The sequence below is a fragment of the Schistocerca piceifrons genome, chromosome 2 (assembly GCF_021461385.2).
Source record: "Schistocerca piceifrons isolate TAMUIC-IGC-003096 chromosome 2, iqSchPice1.1, whole genome shotgun sequence".
In the NCBI taxonomy this organism is placed as follows: domain Eukaryota; kingdom Metazoa; phylum Arthropoda; class Insecta; order Orthoptera; family Acrididae; genus Schistocerca; species Schistocerca piceifrons.
This window is the reverse complement of record NC_060139.1, coordinates 413,128,122-413,145,203: the sequence shown is the minus strand read 5'-3', so window position 1 is coordinate 413,145,203 and position 17,082 is coordinate 413,128,122. Positions and strand designations below refer to the sequence as shown.

Genomic DNA, 17,082 nt, shown 5'->3' with positions numbered 1-17,082 from the left:
TTGAGGATTTCGCTGAGACTTAAGTCCAAAACTCTTAATGCCATCACGCACTTGCGACCAGGTGCTAAATACACTAACGCATTGTGTATGAATGGTTCCATGAAAGCTATGCCGTTGAAGTTACACCGTCAAATGAAGTCTGCAAGGACCAAATAGGAATGACCTATTTTGTGTAACATTCACTGTATCTGGGTGGGATGGCTGCTACTTGAATTTGATGACAAATGTACATACTCTACAAACTGCAGATGTGAGCAAATAATGAGTTTCCGGGGTCTTTGAAGGGTGCTAATGTGTTCAGTGCTGTGTACAAATCACTAACAGAAAACAACAATAATGGCTACACAGATTAGGCATGCTACTTTAAGGAAACACAGGACCATTTTGTATTTTTTATTTATTAATATTTCAGCCTGAGGTCTCACAAATGGTATCACTGCCAGTTTAAACTTATTGCCAAGTCATCATTAGACAATCTCAATAAAAAATAAAGAAGAAAGGGGTATTTACTATCCCATGTCCTCATTTATTGTTTAAACAAGTCATGTGATATTGATGTGAATATAAGTCAAAACTGGTAATAGTACAATGTACAGGGTGTTTCAAAAATGACCGGTATATTTGAAACGGCAATGAAAACTAAACGAGCAGCGATAGAAATACACCCTTTGTTGCAATATGCTTGGGACAACAGTACATTTTCAGGCAGACAAACTTTCGAAATTACAGTAGTTACAATTTTCAACAACAGATGGCGCTGCAAGTGATGTGAAAGATATAGAAGACAACGCAGTCTGTGGGTGCGCCATTCTGTACGTCGTCTTTCTGCTGTAAGCGTGTGCTGTTCACAACGTGCAAGTGTGCTGTAGACAACATGGTTTATTCCTTAGAACAGAGGATTTTTCTGGTGTTGGAGTTCCACCGCCTAGAACACAGTGTTGTTGCAACAAGACTAAGTTTTCAACGGAGGTTTAATGTAACCAAAGGACCGAATAGTGATACAATAAAGGATCTGTTTGAAAAATTTCAACGGACTGGGAACATGACGGATGAACGTGCTGGAAAGGTAGGGCGACCGCGTACGGCAACCACAGAGGGCAACGCGCAGCTAGTGCAGCAGGTGATCCAACAGCGGCCTCGGGTTTCCGTTCGCCGTGTTGCAGCTGCGGTCCAAATGACACCAACGTCCACATATCGTCTCATGCGCCAGAGTTTACACCTCTATCCATACAAAATTCAAACGCGGCAACCCCTCAGCGCCGCTACCATTGCTGCACAAGAGACATTCGCTAACGATATAGTGCACAGGATTGATGACGGCGATATGCATGTGGGCAGCATTTGGTTTACTGACGAAGCTTATTTTTACCTGGACGGCTTAGTCAATAAACAGAACTGGCGCATATGGGGAACCGAAAAGCCCCATGTTGCAGTCCCATCGTCCCTGCATCCTCAAAAAGTACTGGTCTGGGCTGCATTTTCTTCCAAAGGAATCATTGGCCCATTTTTCAGATCCGATACGATTACTGCATCACGCTATCTGGACATTCTTCGTGAATTTGTGGCAGTACAAACTGTCTTAGATGACACTGCGAACACCTCGTGGTTTATGCAAGATGGTGCCCGGCCACATCGCATGGCCGAGGTCTTTAATTTCCTGAATGAATATTTCGATGATCGTGTGATTGCTTTGGGCTATCCGAAACATACAGGAGGCGGCGTGGATTGGCCTCCCTATTCGCCAGACATGAACCCCTGTGACTTCTTTCTGTGGGGACACGTGAAAGAGCAGGTGTACCGCCAGAATCCGGAAACAATTGAACAGCTGAAGCAGTACATCTCATCTGCATGTGAAGCCATTCCGCCAGACACGTTGTCAAAGGTTTCGGGTAATTTCATTCAGAGACTACGCCATATTATTGCTACGCATGGTGGATATGTGGAAAATATCGTACTATAGAGTTTTCCAGATCGCAGCGCCATCTGTTGTTGAAAATTGTAACTACTGTAATTTCGAAAGTTTGTCTGCCTGAAAATGTACTGTTGTCCCAAGCATATTGCAACAAACGGTGTATTTCTATCGCTGCTCGTTTAGTTGTTATTGCTGTTTCAAATATACTGGTCATTTTTGAAACACCCTGTATGTGACAATGTTGAAAGACATAACATGAATAAAAACAGTAATATCTTTCTGTGAGCAGCACTACATATCTAGCAATACAGCATACAGTGACTGAGGTTGAATTCCAAACTCTCCTTCAGTTTGTTGAAATTCATGAATGGAGGAGCAGGTGGAACTGATGCCACCTTTTACTGCATCAGGGGATTCAAAAGGAGCTCATACTGCTTTTACTATTGTGGCATCAACTTTTATTAACTCAGATCAAAAACTTTGGCTCCATAATGAAGTAGTTGAAAATGTACTAGTGTTGAAGCCTTGTTGCCATTTAAGTATCCCATGAGGAACTTCATTACTGAGTTTGTATGTGACTGACAGAAGAGAGCTGAGCTCAAAGAACAAGTCCACTTAATGCAAGATCATCAAGAGTGAACAAATGTTCCAAACATTTTACAAGTCAGTGAATAACATAAACAGTGCACTTCTGTGTAGCTCATTTTATTCTGCTTCTGAGATAGAGGCTTTGCCCATTGAAGTTGCCTGTAGTGGTTCCCCTGCTGAATGTTGCAAGATAGCCAAATGTCTTGCCCCATTTCCAGAATACCATCTGGTGAGAGCTTTGATGATTCCCTTTTCCCTCTCCTTTGATTCAGGATACTAAAGCTACAATTTTATTGGTGCTATAATAATTTTCTGTCGTCAACGACATTGTCTTTCACCATGTTTATGTATGTAATGAACATAACGACTATTAAATACTTCTGTGGGGCACACACTAATCTACTTTCACATCTGACACACTCTTTTATTTATTAAACAATGGAAACTCCAGGTAGGAATATCAACAATGTACGAAAAGATAGATATAAAGAAGACACATCAAGTTGCAGACAGGCAAGATTAAAAGAGATTAACATTTATTAAGTGTGACATACTAAATTATGCTTGGTAATGGAAAGTCCTGCTGGAACATAAGTAATTTATGAGCAACATTCATCGCACCCCCCCCCCCCCACCCACCCACCCACCCACCCACCCACCCACACACACACACACACACACACACACACACACACACACACACACACACACAGAGGAAAGTTTGAAAGTGTGACTGAATTGAGTGCAGGTTGAGTGGGCTTATGTCGGGTGGAGTGGGCGAGGGAAGAAGGCAGCCTGGAGGGAGAAGCAGATGCATGGGATGGAAATGAGGGAGGTAAACACAGCAGGTGCATCAGATAAGAATGCAATATAATGAGTTTTTTAATCTCTTCAGTGAAGTATGCATTGTTTTGAAACTTTGTTATTGATGAAAACTGTGTGATCTATCATGACTCGCACCTGGAACCTCGCCTTTCATGGGCAGTGCACTTCCCAAATGATTTGCTCAGGCACATGAGGAGTTAATACATAGGCTAAGCTTTGAATATTATGTGGTGGAAATTTCCAGTGGTGCTTTACTAAATATGTGTAAACATTCTGTTTTTACTTTCCTTTAGTAGTATGATTAAAGGATAAAAATTATCTTTTATAGGCACTGAGGATACTACTGCAGTGTATCGAAGCCCACGCAAATCGTTATGGACGATACATTGTTCCTCTCCTCTCACTTAGTGTTGACTTCTATATCAGAGTATTTGTCAGGGTATTCAGTGGACCTGTTCACTGCAAACGAACAACGAGGTAAGTGTCAGTTATAATGTTCACTGAAGCTGAAATGATAAATTTTATGTTCTGTTTCTCCAAATGCGTTAAAACTGTGATTTCCATGTATGTAATGTACATCTGTGTGGCTTAATAAAATACCTTGAAATAGTCACACATTTCTTTCTTTGTTTAACTAGCAAAGCATTCTCAGTGCCCCGCAATACGTGTCTTGAATATTCAGTAAATCTGTGAAAAGAAAATCTTGAAACAATCTTTCACATCTGTTTTTTAGATTGTAAAAATTTTGATAGACATATTTCCCTGCTTATTAAACATTATTAATTTAATTTTGGTTTTCCTGAAACTCAGAAACGTATGCAAACCATTCTTCAAGCTGAAGATTGCTGAACCTTGTTTGTTTTTGGTTGCTCCTTTTCTTCCCTTTAAATACCACTGCTTTCTTTCTCCCAATCATAGTAAACGTGTGTATGAAACCATAAGCAGTTTAACAGTACATACAACCTTTTTACTTACCTAAATCAATGCACTTAATATACATGACATGAGGTCTATCAGTTTCATTCTGTAGGTTCCCTCACAGGATTTTGTAAGGTACTTTTGTTTTTAAATAAACTAATTTGGAGAAAATACAGAAAAGTATTCATTCGTAAAAAATATGATACTGAAGCTGATAAGAAAATTTAATGCAGCTGTGAAAGCATATGGCATCTATTCAGAATATATTATCTCCCCTGTCCCCTCCTCACACTGAATGTATGAAGCACATCAAATCAGACGAAAGTCTGTTTCATGGATATTACTAATTTGGGTAATATACGATAGCTGATGAGATATGTACAGTGGCTTGCGGGTATTCTGCGATCAATAAACACACCAAAAAAACAGAAACATTGCCGAGTTTCTCTGCGATGCTCTTTTCCAATGCTAACTGATATGGTAACCTCCCCGCCCCCCTCTCTCCACACACACACACACACACACACACACACACACACACACACACACACACACACACACACACACACACACACATATATTCTATTTCAGTCCTGTCTTCTGTCTTCTAGAGGAAGAACTGCTTGTGAAAGCAGTCATGTCATATACCAACTGTGCTGTAACTTCTGCACAGCGCTTCTGTGAGCATGGCCTCCAGCAAACTGCCCACCTGAAATGAATGGACAGTGCCAAATGGTGGCTTTGGCTAGCCAGCGGCAGAACATGTTGCTGAGTATAGCATGCTCCACTGTAATGGCTAATTCACAACCTGTGCTGTACTGGTTCAAAAGATCTTTGAATTTCTCCGCCTCCCTGGTCTCTGTCTATTCCAAGAACCAGCCTTACACCCCTGTACTCAGTGTCTCTTTGAAGATAGTTCATGAAATTTCTGTATGCTGTGTCCTGCTACTAGTGCATGTGAATCTGAGTGTGCCAAGAGTAGTGTCACTGTGCATGTGTACTTAAATCAACCACCCACTGTATCAGCATGGGCCACCCACTAGAGGCTGCCTGTAGGAAGCGTGCACACAGCACAGTCTCCACTGGGCCATCTACTGGCAACTGGCACCTGTATGTACACAGAGCAGTGCTTACTCACTCTGACAATGTTCTTTTGCTTTATACTGCTCACATCAGTTGCACCTTCTGTATGATTCTTTTGTCTTGTTTTGTGTGGAGTCATGAGAGGCTTATTTCTGTTATTTTTCAGAGGTTTATGAATAAAGATTTTGGTGTGTAAGACTCAAATTTGTGCAAAGTCTTATTCCTTTCATGGATTCCACATGAGGTGTATCAATTACTGTGTCAGCTTGCCACTCCACAAGAACTGGCGGCTCTTATTTTGATCACATGTGAAGTTTATTGTCCAGCCACCGTCGAACGCATGTCATTATAGGGTGAGTTGAATTCTACTGATGCTGCAAGAAACCAAACCAGTCATACAGGCCCTGTGCAGACAAACTTCGCACCCATAGCCATAAGTGTCAGTTAGTTACTGATGCCCATAATGACAGTTATGCAGACTTTACAGTGCTCAGCATAATTATATGTTTAGTGCCAGACAAGGAAGTGTGCCAGAAGTCTTTACTCTCTGTAACCTGCCCCCCCTCCCCCCCCCCCCCCAGTGCACCAATATATTGACAGTTCTGAACGACCAGTTACTTTCACCTCAAAATCTGTCACTCAGCCCAGCAGTATTACTGTCAGGGGAAAAAGAGGCTCTTACCATCATTTATGCTCTCCAGAAATTCCATGCTTTTTGTATGGCTCCAAGTTTCAACTTATTACTGACCATAAACCATTGGTTTCCTTGTTTAACCCTCACACTTCCATTGACATCGGCTGAGGTCACAATTTATATGCTTTTGAGGTTTTTTTGGGGGTTGCCTTGGACTTTAGTTTCTGACAATGGACCCCAGTTTGTTTCTCACATCTTCCAATTGTTTTTTCCCATCACGACTATGATCATATAATGGTTCTGCCATTCCACCCTCTATCAAATGATGAGGCAGAATGTCTAGTTTGTACATTCAAGTCCCAAATGAAAAAGTTTGTTGTGGATTCTTCACCGGACAATGCCCTTCTCCATTTTCTGAGCACCTATATAGCTTCATGCCTATGGGGGAGTGGAGCTTGACTGAATTACTTCACAGCTAGGAGCCACGCATGCTCCTCTGTTTTCTGCAGCCCGTACTGCATCGGTGGGTGCAAGGGTTTGGTCGCAGGCCCGAGTGGATGCCAGCCGATGCTGTCTGCCACCAGATACACCACCTTTGTGATGTCTATACTGCCAACGGCCTGGTGACATGTCACTTTGATCAGTTATGGCCCCACTTGCCACCAGAAGCTACTGGTTCACAGGTGTGACCCCCCATTGCTGCAGCCCGTCCCGTCACTCTCCGCCTCAAGCCCATTATTGCCTGCTGTGGAGGCATCCCCGTACCATTGGCTGTCTCTTCCATGGGCAGTGTCCTGGTGTTCCATCTGCTGGGTGCTGGTCCATCTTCAGCCTCGGTACCATTGATGCAGCATGCTGCTTTGGCCTGGCCGCCTTCACTGGCCTCCTCACCATCATCGCCTCAGCCATTGTTGCCAGTGGGTCCAATCAGGCTCCTCCACACACAGCCCTGTCTGCTGATGACAACACAGAAATGGTGATGGCACCCACCTCCTAATGCTTTTGCCAGTCTCTGCACGGGCCCAGCACCCTTGGGCATGCCAACATCTCTGCGTATTGTGGCCCTATGCTGCTGTACCTGCCCGGCATATTGTCCTGCCCCCAGCGTCAGCACTGGCTGCTGCCACTCGGGATCTGATGAATCTATCTCTCGTTGGGCTGCTGGCGTCTCCTCCCTCACCTGGTCACCATCTTTACATAAGGGAGTGGTGTACTGTATTCTGTTATTAGTGCATTTAAGTGTGAGTGCACCAAGTGTAGTGTCATTGCGCATATTTACTTAAATCAACCGCCAATGTATCAGCTCGAGCCAACCACTAGAGGCCATCTGTGGGAAGCTAGCACACAGCATGGTCTCTGCCGCTTCATCTACCAGTGACTCACACCTATATAAGCGCAGAGTAGTGGTGACTCGCTTTGGCTATGTTCTTTTAGTTTGTACTACACATATCAGATGTTCTATACGTTGCATGTTCCATATGATTCTTTTCTCTTGTTATGTGTGGAGTCATGAGAGTTTTATTTCTGTTATTGTTGATATGTTTATGAGTAAAGCTATATTTGTGTTATTTGGATTGGTTTCATGTATTACTTGGTTACTACAGTATAAGCTGGTTATCAGGAACTGCTCTGTATATTTTACATTACACAGTTCTTTTGTTAGCTATCACTTTTTCCATATTTATCAATAAAACACCTGATGACAGTTCCCATTCACACAAAAAATATACTGCACCATTCCTTTCACCAAGGTGACATATAGAACAAAACTTATAGAGCATTTTCACTACCCAGCTCTAACCTTATAATGTCACAACAGTGGCTGTACTGTATGAAAAATACTGCACTTCTTATGGTCCATGATGTAACTACACAAATAGTAGGTAGTAAAGTGTAAACTTTCACAGTTGGAATTGTCACAATGAATAAAATATTCCAGGCTGTTATGACGTGGCTGAAGGGATCTCACTTTAAAACACAATGTTTCGTCCCCATCTGCTGAGGACATTTTCAGTAGGGATTGTAGTTTTATTGAATGTCCGATTCACACCCTGGCTTGCTACTGACTATCAGTAGCAAGCCAGAGTGTGAGTCAGACATTCAACAAAGCTACAATCTCCCTTCAAAATGTCCACCGCAGATGGGAACGAAACGTTGGGCTTTAAAATGAAATCTCTTCAACCACGGCATAATAGTCCTGAATATTTTATTAATTGTGAAATAATAGATATTCATTGCGTATGTGCAGTAAATGCCCAAAATGCCAGTAATTCACAGACAACTCAAAAGAGAAGTGCATGAAAAGTAACATAAGTCAGTGGTGAAGTTCACATGTTATTAAGTTGCATGAATACACCGAGAGTATGAGTGATGACAGGGAGACTTCTCTAAATGGTATTACGTATGCTGATTGGGACCGGTCTCAGAATGGATTTTAGCATAAAACAGAATAGTCACAGTCTCATGACATTTCACATAGGCCTACACGTTACTCATATGCTAACCTGGCACTGACTCTTGCAGAGATGGGGGCGTGGCTGACACCCCTACATGACGTTATGCAATTGCGTGCTGGTCACAAGAATTTTACTAGTGTGAGTGACAGGGAGATGTTAATGTTTTAATAGTAGTGCACATACTGAAGATTTTGAGTGGGGTTGGCCATATAAAGACCTGATGTATGAACACTTTAGTATTTTTGAAACTGCATAATGGTATGAAAAGCTGCTAGGTTATAGTTTGCTAATTTTGATGATCTTTATATTGTGATAGTGATTTGGCTTGCAAAATCTGTGGGTTTGGGTTAATAATAAAATGTACAAGTTCATAGAACTATTTTTATGCGTGCAATGGAATAACACATTTATGAGTACAGACACCACATTGGAATTTATGAGGTATTGTAAAATTTCTTTATTAAAAGCTTAATTACTTACACATTCAGTTCATAAAAATTAGGGCAAGGAAAGTAGTGGTAAAAGCTGGCATCTGACAAGTGCAGTGGGTAAATTTTCAATGAAAAATCATGGTTTTTCCAAACTATAACATCAGTTATCTGATAAGTTAATTGGTTTCAGGAAAATCAAACATGTTACTCGGAAGTCTGGATGCCAATCTTTGTAATGAGTAGTGTCAGTACGTCCAAAATAACATATTAGCTCACTCACAATCTGCTATTGCATACTGTAGTGATAAATGTAGCTCTTAATATCTTATTAATTAACCTGGTTTCCAGTAAAAGTAGATACATTAATGGTATCAAAATATTGAAAAGAATATTCTGAATAATAAATCTTATTGAGGAAAATGTCTGACTATCCCCTCTGAACAACATGATGCAGTCATGCTTATGATCATGTGGTGCTACAGTGTGCATGAAGTTTCAGACAGAAATGTAACAAAAGGCCTTATGAGCAGAGTATGTCATCATAACTGTGCATGAGCAGTAATGCCCATTTTCTGGGCTCTCTGGAAACTGCTCAAACAAACCTATTTCTAATAGGTTGCAGGAAAATTTTTCGGTTGTGGCTTGGGAAGTGTTTCTTTCAAAATAAACTTTGTTGTGAAAATGTGTGATATATTTCTTAAATCATAGAGCATTTGACTCTCATCCAAAACTTAACACTTTGAGGACAAGCCACTTAGAAAAATTTCATGTCCAGAAGACCAGCCATTTATGTCATCATCTGAAAGTTTTTGTGTTCGAAATATCTTAAAGAGTAACACACACAAGAAAAGACCAATATTATTTGTAGCTTTTCTTGAAGGTAAACTATATGCATATTAATTGAAGCCACGAACTTTTCCTATTTGTGTGTTCGCACTACTTAACTATGATATTGATATTGGCTTACATCTCCTATGCTCTGACTGTCTGCTGTCATGGATGGCAAGATCATGTGATGTGAACTACCATAGACTGACAAAAGTGTGTCACAAATGTATAAAACCTTTACCATTCACAGGATTGATAAGTTTTCATCCCCGAGGGAAAATATACTGTCACTTAACATGTAAAAAGTGTATTTTCACTCAGGAAAAAGTGTATTTTTAAAAAGAAAATCGAAAATTTTTCCCCCTTGTCCGTATATATGCTCTGGGCATTCTTGTTCCTCTGTTGTATCTTCCCCTCCCAGTTGCTCTTCCATCTTTTTGTGTGCCGTGTACAACTCCCCCAGCCAGTGGCCAGAGCAAATTTGCTGTTTGGGGTGCCTGCTGCTTCTCCTTCCCATACTCCCCAGCCATCAAACACCCTTGCCTAAAATGTCTCCCACTCTCTGCTTCCCTTCCTCTCCTCGCCTACTGCATCGAACACAATCCCTCAACCCAGTTGAGCTGCAGTGCTGGTGGAATGTCAGCTACAGTCATGTAGTTGTACTGATGTACAATTGTGTATGCTCAGTAGCTCTGAAGATAGATTCTATGAAAGCTAGGAACTTTCTCAGTCATAAACATGTGCCTAGCAATGACTTAGCACCACAACCATTAGCGAGTTGGTATCCTTACTCCTCGGATCTAAAATCTGATGTACAGCCTGTTCCAAAATGATATTTACAATTTTGATGACATATATTTCATAAATGGGGATGCGTAGAAAGATGTGGATTGTAGCATAATGTGCTCATACACACCCGAAGTTTTTAGAAAACATTTAAAGGAGTTCATTGTGTGCGCCATCTGTAGCGTGCATAATATCTAACAAGGAAACAGTCCCAAATGTCAATAATCAATCTTGATTAAACTTGCTGGGTATGTGGAGGGGTCAGAATAATGCAACACACATGTTTTCATTTCTATCCAATTTCATTTTTAAGGAGTAAAACATGCCCCAAAAGGTAATTTGGCAAATTAGGTTTGGAGGCAATTTCTTTGAAATGAAGGTATATAAAAAATGTTTCTCATATAAAAGTTGACAAAACATGACATTCTTGAAAGATGTATAACCAAATTTTGTAATAATTTGAAATTTTGTACATCCATCAGTGTATGTTGAAAAATGAAAGCTTTTGTCACAACATACATTAAGGAAGCTCTCAAGGTCCATATATCCATGTATAATAAAACGGTTTCGGAAATTCCATTTTTTTTGTTTTTGTTTTAATAAGCTTCACACAATCTGCTGTCTGAGTATTTTCAACACACCTAATTAAAGTATCTAAACATTCATTATTATTCTAGTTATTTATTTTACTTATATTTGTTTAATATTTTAAATTCTTATTTTAGGATTTACATTGATTCTTTTTTGTTTTGTTTTTTAGTTTACCATTTCACATATGTGTAATTTGTTAGTTGAAAATTATAAGTAACTCATCGTTGTGACACAAAATCATTACAATAATGATAATCTGAAAATAAATGCTTAAAACATAATGTTTTCATACACCATGCACATGAAATGAATAATATTTCGTTACGTAATATACACGACAGAGAAGACAGTGTAAAACAAAATTCTGCAGGGTTTAAAATTGTCACGGGTGATCCTCTAAATATCCTGATTTGTTTCGAGCATATTTCAGTACAATGGTAAGCCTTGGCAAAGTGAACTGAATATGTACTACTGACTGCAGCTTGATTATATTGTTTCTCAACTGGAGATTGATATTACTACATTCAGGAGAGCTAGATCTGTAAACTTTATCACAAAGTACTTCCATCGTTGACAGCAGTTTACACTTCACGACTGTACCTGTGCCATCGAGGCCTTTGGGATCACAAGTTGAACAAGTTCCTTGTCTTCTGATACAACGCTCTGTACAGATTTTCACACTGACTGCCCCAATAATGTAACAATAGCACAGATTTTTCTCCCTCACTGGGAAAGAAATCATCTTTCAAATATTTGATCTGGTCAGATGTTTCTTTACCAGATTTTGATGTTGTCACTGTAATATTTGGGGCTTCAAAAAGAGAGTCTTGAATTCTCAGTCCAAACTCCCTATTAGTTTCTTTTAAAACTACAAAAAGGCTTGTGCTCAGTGTGGGTGTTGAGGGAGGGGGGCAACACTTTGACTCTCATATGTTGAAAATACTCTTGAAAACACATCTATATTTTGATTGCTCTTATCTTCAATTGATGGATGAAGGAATCACGCTGTTGAAAGTAGAAGTCTACAGATACCAGTTCCTTAATGCTGGCCACTATTTCAACCGCACATGAGGTGGGATTCTCCTACATGTTGGTCAGGGGGCCTGAAGGTGGCTTAGTGAAACACTGAAACTGGTCACATAAACAAAAATTACATTCAGAATTTAATTTTACGTTTTATTTTTAATGGGATTATGTGTAGAGGCCTTGGGGGCAAGGAAATGGATTCTCTTCTACCAATCTAACAACTTGGAAATGTGTCGTCCACAACCCTCCTGATGATCAAGGCCTGGTAAGGGCACCATCCTGCTGGAGCATGATGTCAGTTTGCAATTCTTCGACTTGTGGACATGTAAACTATTGCAGCATGTCCAGATAACAGTTGAGGCTATTGAGGTGTCTTCAAACTTATTTCATATCCAAATGGTTCATTTCTGAACGAGAGTACCTTACGAAAATATTATCCACGAGGTCTCCTCTACATAGATTGTCCATAAAGTAATAAGATGGGCTGCTGAGTAGCATTTCAGTCACCAGCAGCGTGCTCCGCAGCAGGGTTATTCGTGGTACGCACTCTAAGCTAAGCAATGCTCTGGGCGACAGTTGTGTCCAAGCTCTGGTACAGTGAGGAGTGCTTGGTGCAAAAGCTGTTATTGATATTCTGTCATGCCAGAAGCTTCATCATGACAGTGGGCTGAAGTTCCACTGACAATGGTCCAGCCTACACCACCTGCATTATCTACATCTACATCTACATATGTACTCCGCAATCCACCATACGGTGCGTGGCGGAGGGTACCTCATACCACAACTATCATCTTCTCTCGCTGTTCCTCTCCCAAACAGAACGAGGGAAAAATGACTGCCTATATGCCTCTGTACGAGCCCTAATCTCTCTTATCTTTGTGGTCTTTCCGCAAAATGTAAGTTGGCGGCAGTAAAATTGTACTGCAGTCAGCCTCAAATGCTGATTCTCTAAATTTCCTCAATAGTGATTCACGAAAAGAACGCCTCCTTTCCTCTAGAGACTCCCACCCGAGTTCCTGAAGCATTTCCATAACACTGGCGTGATGATCAAACTACCAGTAACAAATCTAGCAGCCCGCCTCTGAATTGCTTCTATGTCCTCCCTCAATCCGACCTGACAGGGATCCCAAACACTCGAGCAGTACTCAAGAATAGGTCATATTAGTGTTTTATAAGCGGTCTGCTTTACAGATGAACCACATCTTCCCAAATTCTACCAATGAACCGAAGACGACTATCCGCCTTCCCCACAACTGCCATTACATGCTTGTCCCACTTCATATCGCTCTGCAGTGTTACGCCAAAATACTTAATCGACTTGACTGTGTCAAGCACTACACTACTAATGGAGTATTCAAACATTACGGGATTCTTTTTCCTATTCACCTGCATTAATTTACATTTATCTATATTTAGAGTTAGCTGCCATTCTTTACACCAATCACAAATCCTGTCCAAGTCATCTTGTATCCTCCTACAGTCACTCAACGACGACACCTTCCCATACACCACAGCATCATCAGCAAACAGCCGCACATTGTTATTCAGCCCATCCAAAAGATCATTTATGTAGATAGAAAACAACAGCGGACCTACCACACTTCTCTGGGGCACTCCAGATGATACCCTCACCTCCGATGAACACTCACCATCGAGGACAAACTGGGTTCTGACTGTCTACCTGGCCCGGATAGATGTTGCAACCTTGCCATGAGCCCACCAGACTTTCTTCTGTTCCAAAAGCTCAAGAGAAGCCTTTTCATCAATGTTCCCCTCATGCAATGGACTGTCACAGAGTCTCAGAAAGAGGTTACAGCAACTGACTTCTAGGGAGCCTTTGCAGCTTATGGATCACATTGGTGCCCAAGGAGAAGTTTTTTTTTTTTTTTTTTGTAACGTCTCCCTCTAACAGACAGTTCACCATCAATAGCATCACAGGATTTGAACCATCTTACCCCTAGGTCGAGCACCACCACACAAACATACATTAGTAACGTGGTCATGAATGCAGGTGCCCCAGGAGAGTATTTTGAAGAATTTTAACAATACATACTGAGTGAATGAATAAATTCTTTTTGCCAGACTCAGTTCCTTTATGGACAAACCCCATACAATCAGTAGAAGCTTGTAATAGGAATTCTGAAACAGTATATATAGATTTGCAGCTTGAAACACCTCGTGATGTATGCGACAGAAGATATTAGAATTGTAACAATATACAATATCAGTTAGCATTCCCACATTCAATGAATTGATGGACAGTGATATAAATGATTTCCATTAAAGCTGTACTATGCTGTAATTAATTGTACCCTAAGAGATATACAGAGGCGTTAAAGGACACTCCTAGTTTTTTTTTTCCATTTCAATATTGCATTTGATTCGTGTATCTATGTTTGCTGCAACTACATCACAGTCGCTGGTCATATTCTCCATATGGACAATGGTAAGAAATGCAAGCCAAAGAGGAAAAGTGATGATGGAGACTGTTTTAATTGCACTGAAAGCAAACAAACAAACAAGCACAAGCGTTTGCGTGCGCGCAGATTGTTTTAAGAAGCCATGAACTTCAGTCATTCATTTAAAAACTTGTTTCATTTGTGTTCAATCTTTCAAATTGTTTCAGCAAGCTGGCAATGGTATTCACTTGCGTAGGATGTGAGTCAGTCACTCTGCAGCCCTTGGGTCTTGTTCATCAACATCCGGACAAGCCACACATTGACAAGTTCTCTCTTCCAAGTGCACCTTCTGTTGGTGTAACCTGTGAACACTGTGGCCATAAACATCGTGTACGTTGAGCTATCTACTTTCTTTCCTTTTCAAAGTAGCTCCTTAGACTGTACATAATAAAGTAACATTTTGAGACTAATATTCACATTTGTTACCAACTTAGTTGTAGAGGTTTTCAGTGAATTATGTTAATACAAATACTCAGTACCATTTCTGGTCACAAAGATGATGTGCATTTTCATGTTTTGTTGTACATTGACTAATTCATTAGATTTTTGGTCTGTGGGTGCGAAACCTTCATTTTTTCAATGATATTTCAACTGTATATCTGTAGATTGATGTATCAGTTGAAGAAATGGATTTTGTGTGACTGCATGCCCCAAATCTAAAGTCTCATAAAGGAGATATCTGTACTACTGTGGGTCTTTTGCAACTTTATCCATTGTATTATCAGAAAAGACATTTGTAAAGAGATGTCTTGTGCATTGATTTATGAAAATTTTACATTAATTTACACTTGAATAGTACTGTCATCAAGTATTGTCAGTGTGCAGAATTAATTGATGAGCAGTTGACTTGTTAATGAAAGAGAGGAATTTTGTAAATATATGTTGTAGTACAGAGAGTAATCTAACTCGCAAAGCTTGCACAGGCAAAAGACTTGCTCTCCCGCCAGTGTGCCCAAATTGGGAAGGGTAGTGATCTCAGTATGGGCGGACATTGGGGACATGGAAGAGACATGATGTGGGAAGAGGGAGGTGTAGCAGAATATGAAGTTACAAATATCATGAGGAACACTGTAGGTATGATCTGGGAAATTGAGTGCCACCTGTGATGCAGCAGGATAAAGCAGCTGTTAGAAAAGATGTCTTGGGGGAGGGTGGGGCGGCAATTGAAGGAAGAGTTACAAAACAATTCATTTATGCTTGTGACACATTTGGCAGGTTTGATCAGAGAAGGTTGTGAGGCCACCACGTATCTCGAACAGTATGGTAGAGAATGTGAGTGAGGAGCCAATGTGCAGTTTGATATTCTTCATATATGTAGAACTTTGAAACCAACTGCTATGTGGAACAAAATCTTCCACATTCACCAGGGCATCATAGACATTTGACCTACACTGCAGTCATTATCTTTGTAGACATATTAATGCTATAGCCACATCCACTGAGAATTCTAGTCTTGACTTTCTAAAAAAAGAAAAGTACTAACCTCCTCTTTATTACTTTAATTTCATTTTTTATTACTAGGAAACATTTTTAGAAGAATAATCCTTGAAATCAATGCAGAAACACAGGGTTTTTAACAAACAAACCTTTTATTCTGAAAATGATTTAAATTTATGGCAACATGTTTTACAATCAATTGAAGTGCAATAATATGACACAAATTATTGATAAACCATTTGAAAACTGTACTAGGCAACTAATGTTAACCCATGCTTCACTCTACTGTTTTCACTGGATAATGTCCTTACTCATCACTTATTGATTGTCATTGTATACCAACAGATTGGGGGTCCTGTTTGGAGTGCCAACATACATGACATGGACTTTGTATCAAAGCTAGAGACCATCGTACAAGAACGTGAATTTGGTACCAAAAAGCGAATGCAGGGTATGTTGGCTCTAGTGAGCGAAGAATTACCGGATGTTCCATTGTATTATACAGTAGACAAGTTGTGTTCTACTATTCGCTCAGAAACCATGTCTCTTCTTCATTTCAGGTTTGTGTTAGCAGCATTAATCTGTAAGATTTGTGTTCATGTAAAATCTAATTTAATCTGTTATGACTAAAATTATATTATGGGTTCTAACTGCTCAAAAATCTACTAATAATAAACAAGTATTAACAACAGTACAAAAGGAGATGCCAAAGCTTCACTAAAGTGGCATGAATATAAAAAGTAAACAAACTGAAGGTTATCTTAATAGATTGTTACAATTTACATAGAGAACAGTGCCATAGAAGCATGACTTATCAGTATGGTATGATGTTATTTGAGTTGGTTTCTAAATATTGCACCTACAAATCAGTAACAGTTTTAAGCCCTAGAATTTGAAGATAATGAATGCTGAGAAATGTGAAAAATTATGCAGTTGAAACTGGAGATACTCATAAAGTTCATCGAGTTTGTGCCACCAAAATTATATGGCACATCACAATATCATTCAGTAATCACAGTTACTGCCACATCTTCCTGTAAAGAGTATGGATCACACACTTTAATGTAGTTGTGGCTCATTAGTCAGTTATACTGCAGCTAATTAATGT

The 17,082-nt window shown here is 40.0% G+C and overlaps 1 protein-coding gene across 1 annotated transcript in view; it reads left to right on the top strand.

Annotated features, from left to right (window-relative positions):
- Positions 1 to 17,082, top strand: part of LOC124776678 (probable tRNA (guanine(26)-N(2))-dimethyltransferase) — a 61,720-nt gene that overhangs the window by 16,560 nt on the left and 28,078 nt on the right. Inside the window, exons 5-7 of the mRNA XM_047251781.1 lie at positions 3,654 to 3,802; positions 14,705 to 14,867; positions 16,320 to 16,534. Coding sequence (XP_047107737.1) covers positions 3,654 to 3,802; positions 14,705 to 14,867; positions 16,320 to 16,534 — 527 coding nt within the window. The remainder of the gene's footprint in view (positions 1 to 3,653; positions 3,803 to 14,704; positions 14,868 to 16,319; positions 16,535 to 17,082) is intronic.